This window comes from Macrotis lagotis, chromosome 8 (genome assembly GCF_037893015.1).
Source record: "Macrotis lagotis isolate mMagLag1 chromosome 8, bilby.v1.9.chrom.fasta, whole genome shotgun sequence".
In the NCBI taxonomy this organism is placed as follows: Eukaryota; Metazoa; Chordata; class Mammalia; order Peramelemorphia; family Peramelidae; genus Macrotis; species Macrotis lagotis.
In genome coordinates this window covers 53,114,632-53,128,921 of record NC_133665.1, presented here as the reverse complement: position 1 = coordinate 53,128,921, position 14,290 = coordinate 53,114,632, and the positions used below count along the sequence as shown (strand labels likewise).

General features: G+C 47.4%; 1 protein-coding gene across 1 annotated transcript; it reads right to left on the bottom strand.

Moving 5' to 3' along the window:
- Positions 1–1,028: 1,028 nt before the first annotated feature.
- On the bottom strand, positions 1,029–7,106 carry PRR35 (proline rich 35). The gene is made up of 2 exons (XM_074195991.1): positions 5,519–7,106; positions 1,029–4,085 (listed from the first exon to the last, which is right to left on the bottom strand). The coding sequence occupies exons 1-2, from the start codon at positions 7,066–7,068 to the stop codon at positions 3,323–3,325; spliced, it is 2,313 nt and encodes a 770-aa protein (XP_074052092.1). The 5' UTR covers positions 7,069–7,106; the 3' UTR covers positions 1,029–3,322.
- Between the last annotated feature and the right edge of the window lie 7,184 nt (positions 7,107–14,290).

The following is a 14,290-nucleotide window of genomic DNA, read 5'->3' as shown; positions in this document are numbered from 1 at the left end:
CCTCAGATTCCCATATTTTCCCATTGCACAGCCTTCCTTCCAGGTCAACTGGCCCTGCTCCTAAGTAGATTTCTAGTATGTCGTTGTGAGTTGGGAGGGAGTGGGGAGTGGTGGTAAAATGGGCAGCTTAGACTTGGAACCCCATCTAGAGATCCTTCAATTGACCTCACACATTCCAGAATCTGCTGAGGAAGAATGGAGGGATGTGTTGTGGATTATATCCTAGGTGGGGATGGGGGAAAGGTAAGGATTATGAATTATTTGATCTTTTTAAAAAAATGAATCTGCTCTTTCAGAATATCTACTATTTGGGATTCTCTAATTCTGAGATCCCATTCTTTTTTTCCTCAGAGTTTACAAAATCCCTAAAATATTTTTTCTTCCAGGATACACTAAGCCTGGCACCCAGGTTAAGAGAGAATTTAACTGGCAATACGGAATCCAGGAAGACAATGGTAGGGAGGGGGATTTAGAAGTTCAGAGCTTATTTCTCTCTCTCTCTTTCTCTCTCTCTCTCTCTCTCTCTCTCTCTGTCTCTCTTAAGGTTTTTGCAAGGCAAATGAGGTTAAGTGGCTTGCCCAAGGCCACACAGCTAGGTAATTATTAAGAGTCTGAGGTCAAATTTGAACTCAGGTATTCCTGACTCCAGGGCCGGTGCTGTATCCACTATACTACCTAGCCAGCCCTGTTTCTCTTATTTTAAAAATATTATCCTCTTTTGCTATTACCTGTCATTTGGAGATTATCCATAGTTTGCTTTCAATTACGATGATCCTTTTTTTATATTCTTTGCTGTTTTGAGGGTGACCTGTTTTTGGATCAATTGGGCTTTTGATATTTTCTATTTGGGGAACATTCTAGAGAAAAAGAAGTCTGAATAATAAAGAGCCTACAGAACCCATTTGAGCAGGAAGGTGGTTTATATTTTTACATTCGCAGAACTGTGAACAATAAATAAAGGTGACTGTGCAGTCCCCCAACCCCTGCCACCCCATTACTCCATCTGCCCCCTTCCCATTTACCCAGAAATGAATACTCACTAAGAACCCAGGAAGTGATTATCCTTCCATTCATGCACAGTATAGGGTATCCAAGAAGGTGCCCCCCTTTCTGAGGGGGACAGAGGGATGAGAGGCATCATATCAGGTTGGAGGAGGGTAAAGGGAGATAAAAGCCCCATCTTGGAGTCCTGATGTATGGTGAAAGGTTCTAGGGTCAGGGTGGGGTTACTCAGGGCAGATATCCTCTCCTTTTGTGCCAGTGCCACCTATTTATTGCCCAAGGAGAGATCTTCCCCAAGAAATCTAGAGGGGAAGGTATGACCTGAATTCAGGCTCAGTTCACCCGAGTGAAGGTGGGTTTCAGTAACTTTCTCAGGCAACCCCAGGCAGTGCCTGCTTGAGGCAAGATTTGGAAAAATTTCCTCCCAGGTCTTAGCCTTCCTTTCTCAAGGGACCTTTCAGTCTGGCCTCCTAATTGAAATATCATCCTTTATCTAGATGGGGTTGTGGAAGGGAAGGACTTACACTACATTTGGTGTGGTTTATATGCAGATTTGATTAGATAGAACTGTATGTAGAATTTTTTTGATGAATAACTGAGTAATTTCCCTAGTGGAGGTGGTAGGCTAGGATAGTTCTGGACAGTGCCTTTGGAAGTTGGGAGGACAAGAAAAGATCCCAGGATTTAAAACTGAAAGGGATCTGAATGATCATCTAATCCAGTCTCTTCATTTTATAGATGAGTAGTGTCAGCCAACCTGGTCACATGTTTAACAAATATTTGATGTAGTCACCAAGGAGAGAACTTTCAGTCTTTGCCCTTGACCATGGGGCCAGACCAGTTGAGAGGGGACTAGGAAAAAACCAAAAACTCAAGTTTCTGACTCTAGGGTTGGATGACAAGCCTCTCAGAAGATCTCTGATCTATAATTTCATAATACCATATTCTCTTCTTTTCATTAAAATCTAAACCTAATAAAGGATAAGGAGAGGGATTTGTGTTTTCATGAGTACAAAGTAAGGAAATTTCCTCTATCTAGGTTCATACTTCTCTGTAATTTCTAGTTTTAGAGAGCTGCCCAAGGCACAAGATGTTAAATGACTTGCCAAAGTCACATTGTCATTCTCTGACAGGCACAACTTGAACTCTGGCCAGGTCTCTATTTTCCAGGCAGTCCCTTTATTTCTAGGGTGCACCCAGTGATAGAAGATCCCTTCCATCCCTAAAGCCTATGATTCTCTAATTTTAGGGGTGGGTTCCAGACTTGACCAGGACTGATCAAGAAAGAGATTAGACTATGGAGCTGCTTTGGAAATAGGTAGAAAGGTGGAGTAAGATAGAGAACAGTAAAAAAGAAAGTGAAAGACAACCTTCAGCTGAGATGGGATCTAGTAGCCTTTCTTCTTTCTTCCTAGGGTCCCTTTTTGGCGAACTATTTCCCAAACTCATCCTAAGTCTACAATAGCACCAGATTTTCCAAACAGTGAAGCCCTCATACCAGTCTTAAGGGAATGGGCATTTACTTCTCCAGAGTCTTAGGCAAGAGGAGGTAGCAGGGACAGTATCTGGAGAGAGGGTGCTTTGGCTCCACTCAGCTTGGGAGGGGGGAGGGTGAAGAGAGAATGGAGGAGGATAGGGATAAGCAGGCTAGGAATTGTTAGAAGGGGGGAGTGGGAAAGAAAGGAGGTGCTGGGACATAGAAGGTTAAAGTGGGCAAGGTGAGGAAATCTAATGATTACAGATGCTAACACATCAATGATGCTAAGGAAGCTGAAGCTGGGAACCACCTTAGAGAAGACCAGCTTTGGATGGCTTAGCAGTTTGCAGGCAAGGATATAGTTTGGGTGATGTCCAGGGCCTTCATCATTAGGGGTTGGGGAATCCAGGAAGAGCTGCTGGGTTGAGAATTAGAGCAAGTAATGAAATGATTTTGACTGGGGTAGTAGGCCTAGAATAAGATTCTCCAGAGGACAATGCCCTTGAAAGGTCAAGATCCCCTTCTGGAAGAAGGGAGTGGCTTCTGCCAGAGCCCTTTTTTCCTGGAGACTCAGGTGGTGGAGAAGGGAGACCCAACTTAATCCAGATAACACTGAGTCTTTGGTTCCTGAGGGCTTATAGTTATTTCCTCCTCCCCAGGGGTATTGTTTTCATCCCCTCCCTGACTCATAACCCCAGGAAGGAAAGATTGGGGGCTTTGGTACCCACCTGGGAAATCTCCCTAATCTGAGAAGACCCATTTTATGGGACTGAGATAGGGGAGTTTGGTGGGAGACATATGTCCAGGGTAGTTTGGAGGATGGGGGGGAGGGGAAAGACCAGGTCAAACTTCAGTATTCTCAGGGCTATGGAGACATGTGGCTTCTGGGTCCCCAGGAAGACCTCCCATCCCACTTCGGGGTCCCCCACCCCAGCCACCTAGAGGCCCTTCCTCAGAAGCCAGGAGCTGAGGACCCCCAGAGGTAGGCCCAGATCCCCCAGGAGCTCTCCCATCAGCACCCAGTAAGACACTGGAGTCTGCCTCACATTTAGTGGTATGGCCATAGAAGGGCTCTGCTGCCAGTGTTGAAGGTAAAACCGTAATTGGCACCCCAGGGGACTCTGAGGATCCTTGTCTTCCTTCTGGCTGGCCCAGCTGCAGTAGCAGCAGATCCAAGGGTGTCTTGGTGGTCTCCAACCCAGTTTCCTCCCAACCACCCTCCTCCAGCTCCAACCCAGTAGGGGATGGCTCTTTGTCTGACACTCTTTTCACTGACAGGTCAAGGGGCCCTTCGGGAGGTCTGGTTGCCTTCTCCAGGGCCTGGTGAATATGGTAAAGCTCCCGACGTATCTTTCCCAGCTGTTCCCGAAGCGGCCCCTGAGTGGGACCACCTGTGGTAGCCAGCTGACCCAGTCGTCTCTCCACTTTCTCGTAGTCTCCTAGGGCTTTGGACAGGTCCTCTCCAATTGGACCTGGGCTCACTGGCCTGTACCCCTGTTGTTTGCTAGTGGGTCCATCCAGGCCTGGGAGCCCAGGGGAAGTAGTCTCAGAACCAATAGTATCAGAGTCCTTGGACCACGGGAGCAGGGGAGTAGCAGCTGGAACACTGCAGAGGGAAGAATCATAGAACAAGAATATTGGGAGAGAGTTTAGTTATATAATTCATCTACCACCACTGCCCTTTCCCCCCCTTCCTGCCACCTCTACATTATACTGATGAGTAAACTGAGACCCAAAGAGTGAAAATAATTTGCTTAAGATTACACAGTGGTAAGGGAAAGTGTGGGAATAGAACCCAAGTTTCCTGGTTCTTAGAGCAAAATCCTTTCTCCTCTTGCCTGCTGAGAGGGAAAGGAACATTAATGAGGACCAAAGTAATTGTAGACACCATTTTCAGGTTGGGTGTCATGTTCCCATGACATGGGACCCCCAAAACCTTCCTTCTCTGAGAGAAACCCTTGCAACCTCAGGGGTCATCTTATCCAGCTCCCTGCTTCTTGGTGATCTCTAGTCTTCTAAACACCTTTGGTGACCTCTCCTGGTCTTTTTGGCTCTTGAATCTATGCCAGTCAAAACATCTCCAGACCCCTAACTTCTTAGGGTCCTTGTAAACAGGAATTGGAGTCAGATTCTAGCCCCTGGAAAAAAGGTGGGTAAGGAATATAAGCAGAAAAGATTCAGATAGAAATCTAGAATTGTGCCCTGTAGAAGGGGTATTCAAAATTTTCATAATTTGAATGATTGGTGGATATGGGAAAAGCAAAACTGATTGTGCCAGTTCCTCTCCTGGCTTCAGTTTCTATCTTTGAGGGAATACAAAGAATATTTTGGGCTTCAATTTTTAGAGAGGTAGAGAAGCCTTTGGAAGCCATTCTCTATTGTTATTTAGTCATTTTTAAGTTGTGTCCGACTCTCCATGATTACTTGGGATTTTCTTGGCAGAGATACTAAAAAAGTTTTGCCATTTCCTTTTCCAGCTCATTCTATAGATGGAAGAAACTGAGACAAGCAGGGTTAAGTGACTTGTCCAGGGTCACACAGTTAATAAGTGTCTAAGGCTGAATTTAAATTCTGGAAGATAAATCTTTTTGTCCCCAGGCCCAGCACTCTATATATTAAGGTACCCACATTCTCTATGGTGATGTAAAAGAGGGGAAAGGGACAGTGGGGACCTAATGAAACATTAGAAAACATCTAATTCAACTTTTACAGATGAGACCCAGAGAAAGTGATTTACATAGGTTTACAACAAGTAACAGGTCTTTGACCACTGTCCATCTTCCCTACTCTGCAGAGTCCGGAGGTCCCTTTAGCCTCCCCACACTGTCCTTGACAGAGAAGAGTCTTGGACCACATTCCTCACTCCAGAGGTGGAGGGAAGGCCTAGGGAAGATGTAGGACCATATAGGGACTTACTCATGCAGCTGAGACCCAACCCATTCTGATGTCCTCCTTCCCTCAGAACCAGCTATTATACCTCAGTGATCCATGGAGATCCGTGACACCTCTATCCTTCACCCATTATCTCTACCCACTTACCTCCTCTGGTAGTCAAATTTCCCCAGTGGCAGGCTGTCCACACCTGAGGGATCCTTCAGGAAGTCAAGTCCACTTCCAAAAAAGGACTTTCTTTTCAGAGTGCTCACAGTTGCTGAGGGGCTGACCAGGGTCCCATGGGCCTTTCTGGAGTTAGTCCCAAACAGACCCCGGTAGATCTCTGATGATGGTGTCCTGCTTGGCCCTGCACCTTCCTTCTGGGAACTTTGACATCTGCCTTCTTCTTCTTCCTCTTCTTCTTCCTCCTTGGTTTCTGGAGGCCCAGCTTTGAGTTCCACCTCCTGGACTGAGTCCCTACGGGAACTCCGGGGCCAGGATGCAACTGCCTTGGACATTGGCACCTTGAGGAGCCCTAGAGCTGTGGGCAACTCTCCTGGTGTCTTAGCTGGGAGGGCAAGGTTGGCTGGGGCAGGTTGGGCATCTGCAGCTTTCCCACTGGGTGTTCCAAGAGTATGCTCAAACAGCAGTGGGTAGTAGAATCGTGGGAGGAAGGCTGAGCATTCAGGGCCTTGGAGAGTCTGGAAAGGTGCAGTAGATGCACTTGCAGCAGCTGGTGGGGGCAAGAGTTGAGCAGCTGATGCCAAAAATGGCATCTGGGTTATGGGGGCATGAGTGGCAGCAGCACCAGTAGTGAGTGTGGGCCCCAAGTAGGAGAAGAGTCCAGGACTCAAGGGGTAATTTATGCCCAAAAGGGACAGATTGAGGCCCTGGGCCTCCTGATAATCGCTATAAGCTGGAGGGGGATAGCAAGGGATGATGCCACTGCCCTCATTGCCCACTGGGGCCAGATCTACACTGGCTCTGCTTTTCTGGCCTCCAGCCACCAGCCTCCATTGTTCCATAAGGAGCCCACCAGAGCTCAGAGATTTCTTAGGTGCCCTTCCTGACTTTGGCTTGGGATCAGCCTCTGGTGAAGGGGGCTCCTGGCCTCTGCCCCCAGAATTGCGGAGGGAAAAGACATCAGTGATGATAAAATCAGGCTCTGGCTCTCTGTTCTTATCCTTAAACTCAAAGAACAGGGCTCCCATATCAGCTTCACCCAGGGCCCCAGTCTTCCTCCCTTCACTGGGGTCCATGGCCCTCATGAATCCACCTGACGTTTCCTCCTCTTCTTCCTCCTCAGGGAAAGCACCCCTATCTTCACTGGGTAGCCCTGGCTCTGCTGGGGAACTGTCTCCTGGTCTGGGCCCTGGCTTTGGCCGCTTAGGTGGAGTTGGGTCAGAAGGGTCACCTTTGGGCAAGCCCCGGAGACCCTCAGAAGTTGGGAAGAACCTTAGCTCAGGTTGGAGGAGATGACCCTTCTTGTAAGCCCAGTCAGAAGAGTCAATGAGCAAGGACAGGGAGTTCTTACAGAGGCTGTACTTCATGTGGTTGTACAGGTGAGACTTCTCCATGCAGGTGAAGGGGCACTGGAAACACTTGTAGTTGTATGGCTTGCCCCAGGGTCTGGGGATGTAGTGGGGCTTTTTGGGCTTCCGCTCCTTGGGCTTGTAGGTGGCGCCCAGCCGGCAGCTCCCAACCTCCTTGGACATGGCAGCAGGCAGCACAACTCTACACTAAGCCTCCCTGGAGATCATGGGCCAACCTAGGACAGAGAGCTTGGGGTCAAGCCCTGCTGGCAGTTCAGCACACTTCCCCCCCCCCCATCCCAGAGAAAGACAGATTTTTCTCAAAGGCCCCAAGTCCAGTATATTGGGACTCAAACCTCATGTCCTCTTTTCCATTTTCTCATCTTTCCAAGGAAAGGACTTACAGGTTCTCTGGCTTCCCCCGTTCCCTGTTTCTGTCTTTCTCTCTCTTCCATGTCTGTTTTTGTGGATCACCGTCTTTTTTTTTTACATCTGTTTTAGCCTCAGACCATTTTTGTCTCTTGATCTGTCTCTATCTTTTTGTGGGTGCTTCTCTGTTTTTGTTATTCTCTCTATCTCAATTTTTCTGTGCCTCCATTACTATATTCCCCCCTGAATGTCTCTGTCTTTGTTACTCTGTTTCTGCTAATATTTGTCTTCATATTTCTTTCTTCTTGTGAATCTTTCTGATGCATTTAATCCCTCTGTCTCTCTGTCTTTCTCTCTGTCTGTCCTGTATGTGTCCTCTTTTTTTCTCATCTTTTTGACTCAGCAAGGTACTCTGTCCTCAACCTATCTATACTGTTCCCCCAAGTTATAAACACCAGATAATTCTCATTTGCCTCCCATTTCCTGGTGTATCTGACATCTAATCATTTTTGCTTTAGGTGCCAATCCTTTCCTTGATCCCCTTACTTTGGCCCCAGGAATTTCCACCTGCTAGGACCTCAGCTTCTCCATCTGTTCAATGGAAAGAGGAGCTGTACTTAGTCTGGTGATAGGAATGGATCATACAGGCCCTAGGAATCATAGAACCATAGAAGCTCAGAAGGGATCTCTAAAAGGATTTTGTTCAACCTCCCTCTCTGTGAAGAAATGCCCTCTATAATATCCCTGAAAAGGCACCTTCCCTTTCCTGACTGAACACCTCTAGTGACAGGAAGCTCACTACCTAATGAAACAGCTCATCCTGCTATTAGACAGCTTAGATTGTTAGAAAACTCATCATTATACTGAGTTGAAATCGGCCTCCTTGTATCTTCCACCCATTGCTTCTGGTTCTGCCCTCTGGGGGCCAAGCAGCCCAAGCCTAATCTCTCCTTCAATGACAGCTCTTCAGATACTTGAAGACAGCTATCATGTCCCTGCTAACTCTTCTCTTCTCTAGGCTAAACATCTCCAGTTCCTTGGAGGGATCTTGACAGTGAGGGTGGCCAGACACAAGTAATTTCATCCCATTCTCTTGTCCCACAATGTCCTTCTATCCTATCTCATGGGGAATAAAGGAGAGTCAAGTTGGAGAATGAAACAGAGAGAGAGAGAAAGAGGTGGCTGGGGAGGGGAGGAGGAATGATAGAGACACTAGGAAAGAAGGGTGGGGGAGAATATGCAAGAGGCAGAGACATAGAGGCAAGAGGCAGAGGGAATGTGGTGACCAGACTCAAGACAAAGAGAAGGAGGAGATCAAATTGAAAGGAAAACACACAGACATAAGAGACTCATATACATTCACATTTTTCTCTTAGAGACATACAAGCACATGGAAGCATACTCACCAAGACACTTAAAAATTCATATGGAGGCATGCAAACTCATACACATACACACAACACACCTATATTGAAGAAACACAAAGATACATCTCACACAGAAAGCCATGGACAGATTTAAAATCATATGACATTCCCAAGTCAAAACTGTTGGGTGAATGTTCCCTGCTGACTCTGCGCCCTTCCTCATTTCCGCCTGCCCCCTACCCAGGTTGCCTTAAATTCCTGTACACACATGTTTCTTCCTCCAGTCTCCTCTCCCTAATTCTGTTAGTTACTTCTCCAGAGGAATACTTGTGCCTCTGGGGAGGGAAAACCCAGTGTGACTTTAAGCATAGGTTTATCCCAGCCCCTTGGGACCTTGTCTAACCTTGTCCCATAAATCTGAGAGTTTAAATTTTCTCCCATTGACTTTGGTTTGTATTCAGCCCTACCAATCATGGAAAGGTCTCAAGCTTTGTCAAGCAGGCTGGGTATCTGGTTGGGAGGATTGTGAGAAGCCTCAAAGATTTTGGACAAGTCTGTCTAAATATGGAGCCTCAATTTTCCCATATGGATAATGGGGTTACAATGGTACATACTAATTTTCCCTCTCTTGCCAACTATATTCTATTCCTTCACACCCTAGAAAGTTATAGGATAGAATTGAATCAAAGTTTTCACTCAGGTTGTCTTGTCCCTGGAAAGGGACACTGTATAGACATATATAATGTGTGTGTGTGTGTGTGTGTGTGTGTGTGTGTGTGTGTGTGTGTTCCTGGGTTGGTGTGTCCTATTCCAAGGACAGAGCACCTTAGGTCACAACTTTGATTCTGTTCTATCCTACAATCTTGTGCATGGTAGGGGAGTGGAGTGTAGTTGGTAGGAGATAGAAAAGATCATGTGCCACTGTAACATCCATTATCCAGATGGGAAAACTGAGTCTCTTCAATGTGAGGGGACAGTGGGGAGGTCCAATCCTTCCAGGCCTTCCATGTAAGTAACTACCGGGGCTATGTGTGAAAGCCACTTCAAGTAAAACTAAAACCTAAATAATGTTGAGTGCCTGAAATGTAGGAAGAGAGTGTGGCAGAGATAAGAGAATAGAGGAGATCCAAGGGACGAGACTGGACCCTTAACCTTTATCACTCTGTCAGAGACTGGTATGCAGGAACAGAATGTCATCCTCAGCACTGACTAGGAATCAGATCTGTCTATCACCTTGGGAGAAACCTTAGGGGGTGAACTGGATCCAGCTCCTTTCATTTCTGGAACCCAGTATTAAATTTTCTGGAAATGCTACAAATCAAGGCTTGATTTATTGTTTTGTTGATTGTCTGAATTTAAGAAAATGATGGAGGAAATGTTAATGTTGCAGATTAAACTTAAAAGTATGTTGAACAGTTCCCCTGCCTCCCAGAGAGTCGGTTGTTAAACATTTACTGCCTTTAGGCCTCAAGGAGTTATGGTTGGAGAAGCTGGAAGAAAGATCATAATTCAAAGACACAGAGTCACAAAAGACTTCAGAAATCATTTAGTTTCTCATTTAATAGATGAAGAAACTGAGACTCAGAGAGAAGCGATTTCCTTGTGACAAAGAGATAAAAATAGCAGAGCTGACATTCCAGCCTAGGTCTTCAGATTTCTAAACTTGTACTCTTTTTACTTCCTCTGAGGTCTAGGAATCATCTTGATCAGCCCTTGTTTTTGGGCAGGGCAGAGCTCAAACCCTTGCAGATGGGGGTGGGGGTGGGGGGTGGGTTGAGTTGCCTTTTTATTCTTGCTCCCTCTCCTTCCCAGAACAGACCCTGGTAGTTCAATTCAAAGGATCTTTGAGAGACCTTTACTAGTCATCTAGTCCTGTTACTTCATTTTACTTTGAGGGACTTGGGACAAGAGAAGTAAGTGATCTGTCCAAGGTCAAATCGGTAAGTGACAGAATCAGGATTCAACCTTGAGGAATTATGGAAGGAGGGGGTGTTCTCTGATGTGGATTACCATCATTCTGGTTGCTTCTGGAGCTTTCAAAAGAACTTGAGTCTTGGTATTGGAGATACCCAAGCTATAGTCCCTTTTTTGAACTTTAGTGACTTCCAAGTTCCCTGATCCAAGGTCAGTGTTCCTTCCTCTATTTTCCCAGTTTAATAAAGTCAGTACCACACAGTGGTTAGTAAACTGGGAGTCAAGAATGTGGGTTCTAATCCTATCTTTGAGACATGCTGTGACTCTGGGTAAATCACTTAACTATAGGCAACTTTATAGAAATTTAATATAGTTTTGGTAGAGAGAAGTTCCTCACAGATAGCTCCCTACATTATCATTGATCTAGATTAATTTTTTTTAAGGTGTAAGAACATGCTAGTCTCTAGAGAGAAGTGGGTAAGGGGAAAAATTCTCAGTTTGGTACTGTTTCCACCAAGTCTCTTTGGTGAGGAAAAAGAGGTTACTCCCCCCCTAACTGGATTTTACTTTTAGGACTAGTTACCAGCTACCAATTCCAAGAGCTGCCTTTTTCCTAGACAGCTTCCCACCCACATGCCTCAAAACTGGCTGGTCTGGGATGAACTGGGGAAGCCTGATGTCCAATAAGGCAATGTGCCCTTTAATCATCAGACAACCCAGTTTATTCAGCAAGGCACCTTCCTTATCTCTCCCTCCACCCCTACTCCCACCCCCACTCCCTGCTGTTCTTTTGCCTTTTTTTTCTCTTTTAGCCAGTGATACTGAATTGAATGAGCACAATGCCAGAACATAAAACCTGACAGAAAGACCCCAACTGACCCCCTCCCATTCCCAAGTGCTGCCAGTCTGCCCCAGCAGAAAATTGCCCTCCCGGGGCGCACCGGGGACTGGGGCAAGAAAGCAATGCCCTCCTCCGCTGGGCACTTGGGGAGGGGGGCTTCCTGCAGAGCTCACACTGCCCGGAGCACTAGTCCAGAGGCTCCATTTGTCCATGGGGGGGAAAAGAGAGAAGGTTAGGGTCCCTGGCCCGGTCTCTCACTCCCAGGACTTTTGTCCGGGAGAGGTCCTGCGGGAGCGCTCTCCTCGTCCCCTCCCAATCCTGGACAACCAGCTAATGGAGCGGGTTTCTCCTCCTCCTAACTTTCCCCCAGTTCTTCAGTCCACCTGGGCCAGGACCCGCAGAGAGAAAAATCAAAGCTTCCTCCCCTCGCCTGGCTCCTTTTAACTTCACGCCTCTAGAAACAATAAAAATTTCAGGACTCACGTTCCCTGGAACCGCCTGCTCCTGTGCGGGGACCCTGGAGAGGAGGGGAGCGGGGCAAGGGGCCTGGGGGGGCCCCCTTCCCGACCTCCGCGCCCTCGCAGGGCCCGCCCCGCCCCCCGCGCCCCCTGCTTGGCCGGCCAGGGGACACCTCCAAGTGGAGAGCAGAGGCTGGACCTGCGGCCCCGCGCCCCGTCCCCTCGGGGCGCCCTGGCTCTCTCGCTGGCTGGCTGGCACGCTCTCATTGGTACCGATTTTCCCCGGGGGCGGCTTTCTGATTTGCAGTGTCCCTCGAAGGGCTGAGTTTGGGAAGGGGGGAGGGAAGGGGGAGAGACCGGGGAGACAGAAGCTCCGCTTGCCAAAAGCGGTTCAGTCCCAGAACGGGCACAGACGGAGCAGGCTCCGAGCAAAACCAGCTGGGGCGGAGCAGAATGTGCTTGGTGAGAGGCTGGTTTGGGTATGTGTATGTGTGAGTGTGTGTGTGAGAGCGTGTTACATGTATGCCTACTGCATACATGTGGATTCATGCTTTCCAATGTGCTGGAGGGCAGCCTTCAACACCTGTCACCTTCCCTTGTGGTTCTCGGAGCCATGAAGCCTCGAAAGGCATGTAGGAGTTTCTGTATGTCTCTGGGAGCTAAGCTGTACGTGGGGTGGGGGGATGTGTGTGTTCTTATGGGGTCTTCTACGTCATGCCTCTTTTGCTATGGGGTTGTGGTGTCCAAGGGGATGTTGTGGGAAACTGGAAGGGTCTTCTGCAATACTGCAGCCCTTCTTGGCTTAACACTTCTCACCCCTCAGAGGGGAGCTACTCCCTCTCCCCACTGAGCCAGTGGCAGATCAGGAAGTGAGCCACAGCAGGAAAATGTCCCTCCCTGCCTCAACCATCCCAATCTGGAGCTTCCAGTAAGAAGCTAGTTTGCCTTGGAGCACTGGAATAGGGAAAAAAAATGTCCTTGCCTGGATTTGGGGTGAGGAAAACCCTAAAAACTTTTCCTCCCTTGCCTCTATCCCCTCAGTATTCCAGAACAAATATGGTCATTTTCTTCCTGAGACTCACTGGGCAGAGAGACTAAATGATGTTGGTATGGAATAGAGCTGGGTAGCTTCTGGATCTGGGGGAAAGAACCTGGGTCTAAGGATCGAGAGACTTGGGTTCCAACCCCTATTCTGGACTTCAGCTTTCCCATTTAAAAAATACAGATTAAAAGCACCCAAGAGACTAAACTGAAAAAGTACTTTAGCTTCACAAGAAGAAAGCTATCGTGATATTCTTCACCTGGGCTTTTTCTGCAGGAGGAGGCAGTAGCTGATAGTATGAGACTCTGGACCTTCTCTGTTTCCTGGCTTAGAGGCATAGGCCAGAGGCCCAGAGAAGGAAAGGGATGTGAACTAGACATTCTGACCTTTTGGGAGTAGGAGAATTCCAAGTGCCCCATCCCTAACTCTAGATCATGGAGAATACATCCCTTTGTTTAAAAAAAAAATGAATTATTGGCCTCTATTGGGGAGTTAAGAATCACTGGAAAGGCAGTACCTGGGGAGAAAATTATACTCTGGGTCACCCATCTGCTACCTTCTAAAAGTGGGAAAGTCTCCCTTCTCTCATTTTTAAAATGAAGGGGTTGAAATATATGTCTTTAACTTTCTCTTTCCTGACATCTTTCTATGTTCTTGCTATGAATATCCCGGGGTCTTGAGTGTGTATTGTTGTAGCTGTTTTTTTTCCCTCATGTCTACACACATGCCTCTTCTTGTGTGGATATGTTCACTTTTCTATGAAGTTTTCTTGCCCTTCAGTACTCAGGTATTGGATGAATCAATTGGTGGAGCCGGGGAGAGGTGGAGGAGGCAGAGATAGCACAGGAGAAGCAGAGGGGGAGCAAAGAAGGTTGAGGCAAGAGGTGTTAGTAGGGGTGTAGGAGAAGGGTACAGAAGGAAGAAATGGGAGATGGGACCAAGGGGATGGTTTTACCGGGTGGAGTAGGAGGGACAGTAGGTCAAAGAAAGGGAGGGGGATGAAGAATGGATAAAAGGGGATAGGGAATAAGACGAGGCATCAGCATGGCAGAGGAACAAGGGGGAATCAGGGAGTGGGAGAGATCTGAGAATAGCAGAGGGGAGTCCAAGAGGAAGAGAGGACCAGAGAAGGGGAAAAATAGATTAGAGATGTGAGAGAGGGATTAGAAAACAAAAAGACAGGGACTGAGAGAAGGAGAGAGAGTCAGGAGAGAAAGTGGAAATGTGGAGAAGATCTGGGAATGGGAGAAGGGTTGGAGGAGAAAGGGGGAGATTGGGGGGTGAGTTTGAAAGAAATGCCTGCAGAGTGGGGTGTCCATCCTAGGTTCAGTTCTGGGGATAATGCAGTCCATCCAGGTGAGCCTGCTTGGTCCCTGGGGCTAGTCTAGCTGGGTGCTAGTTGGGGGTGGGGCAT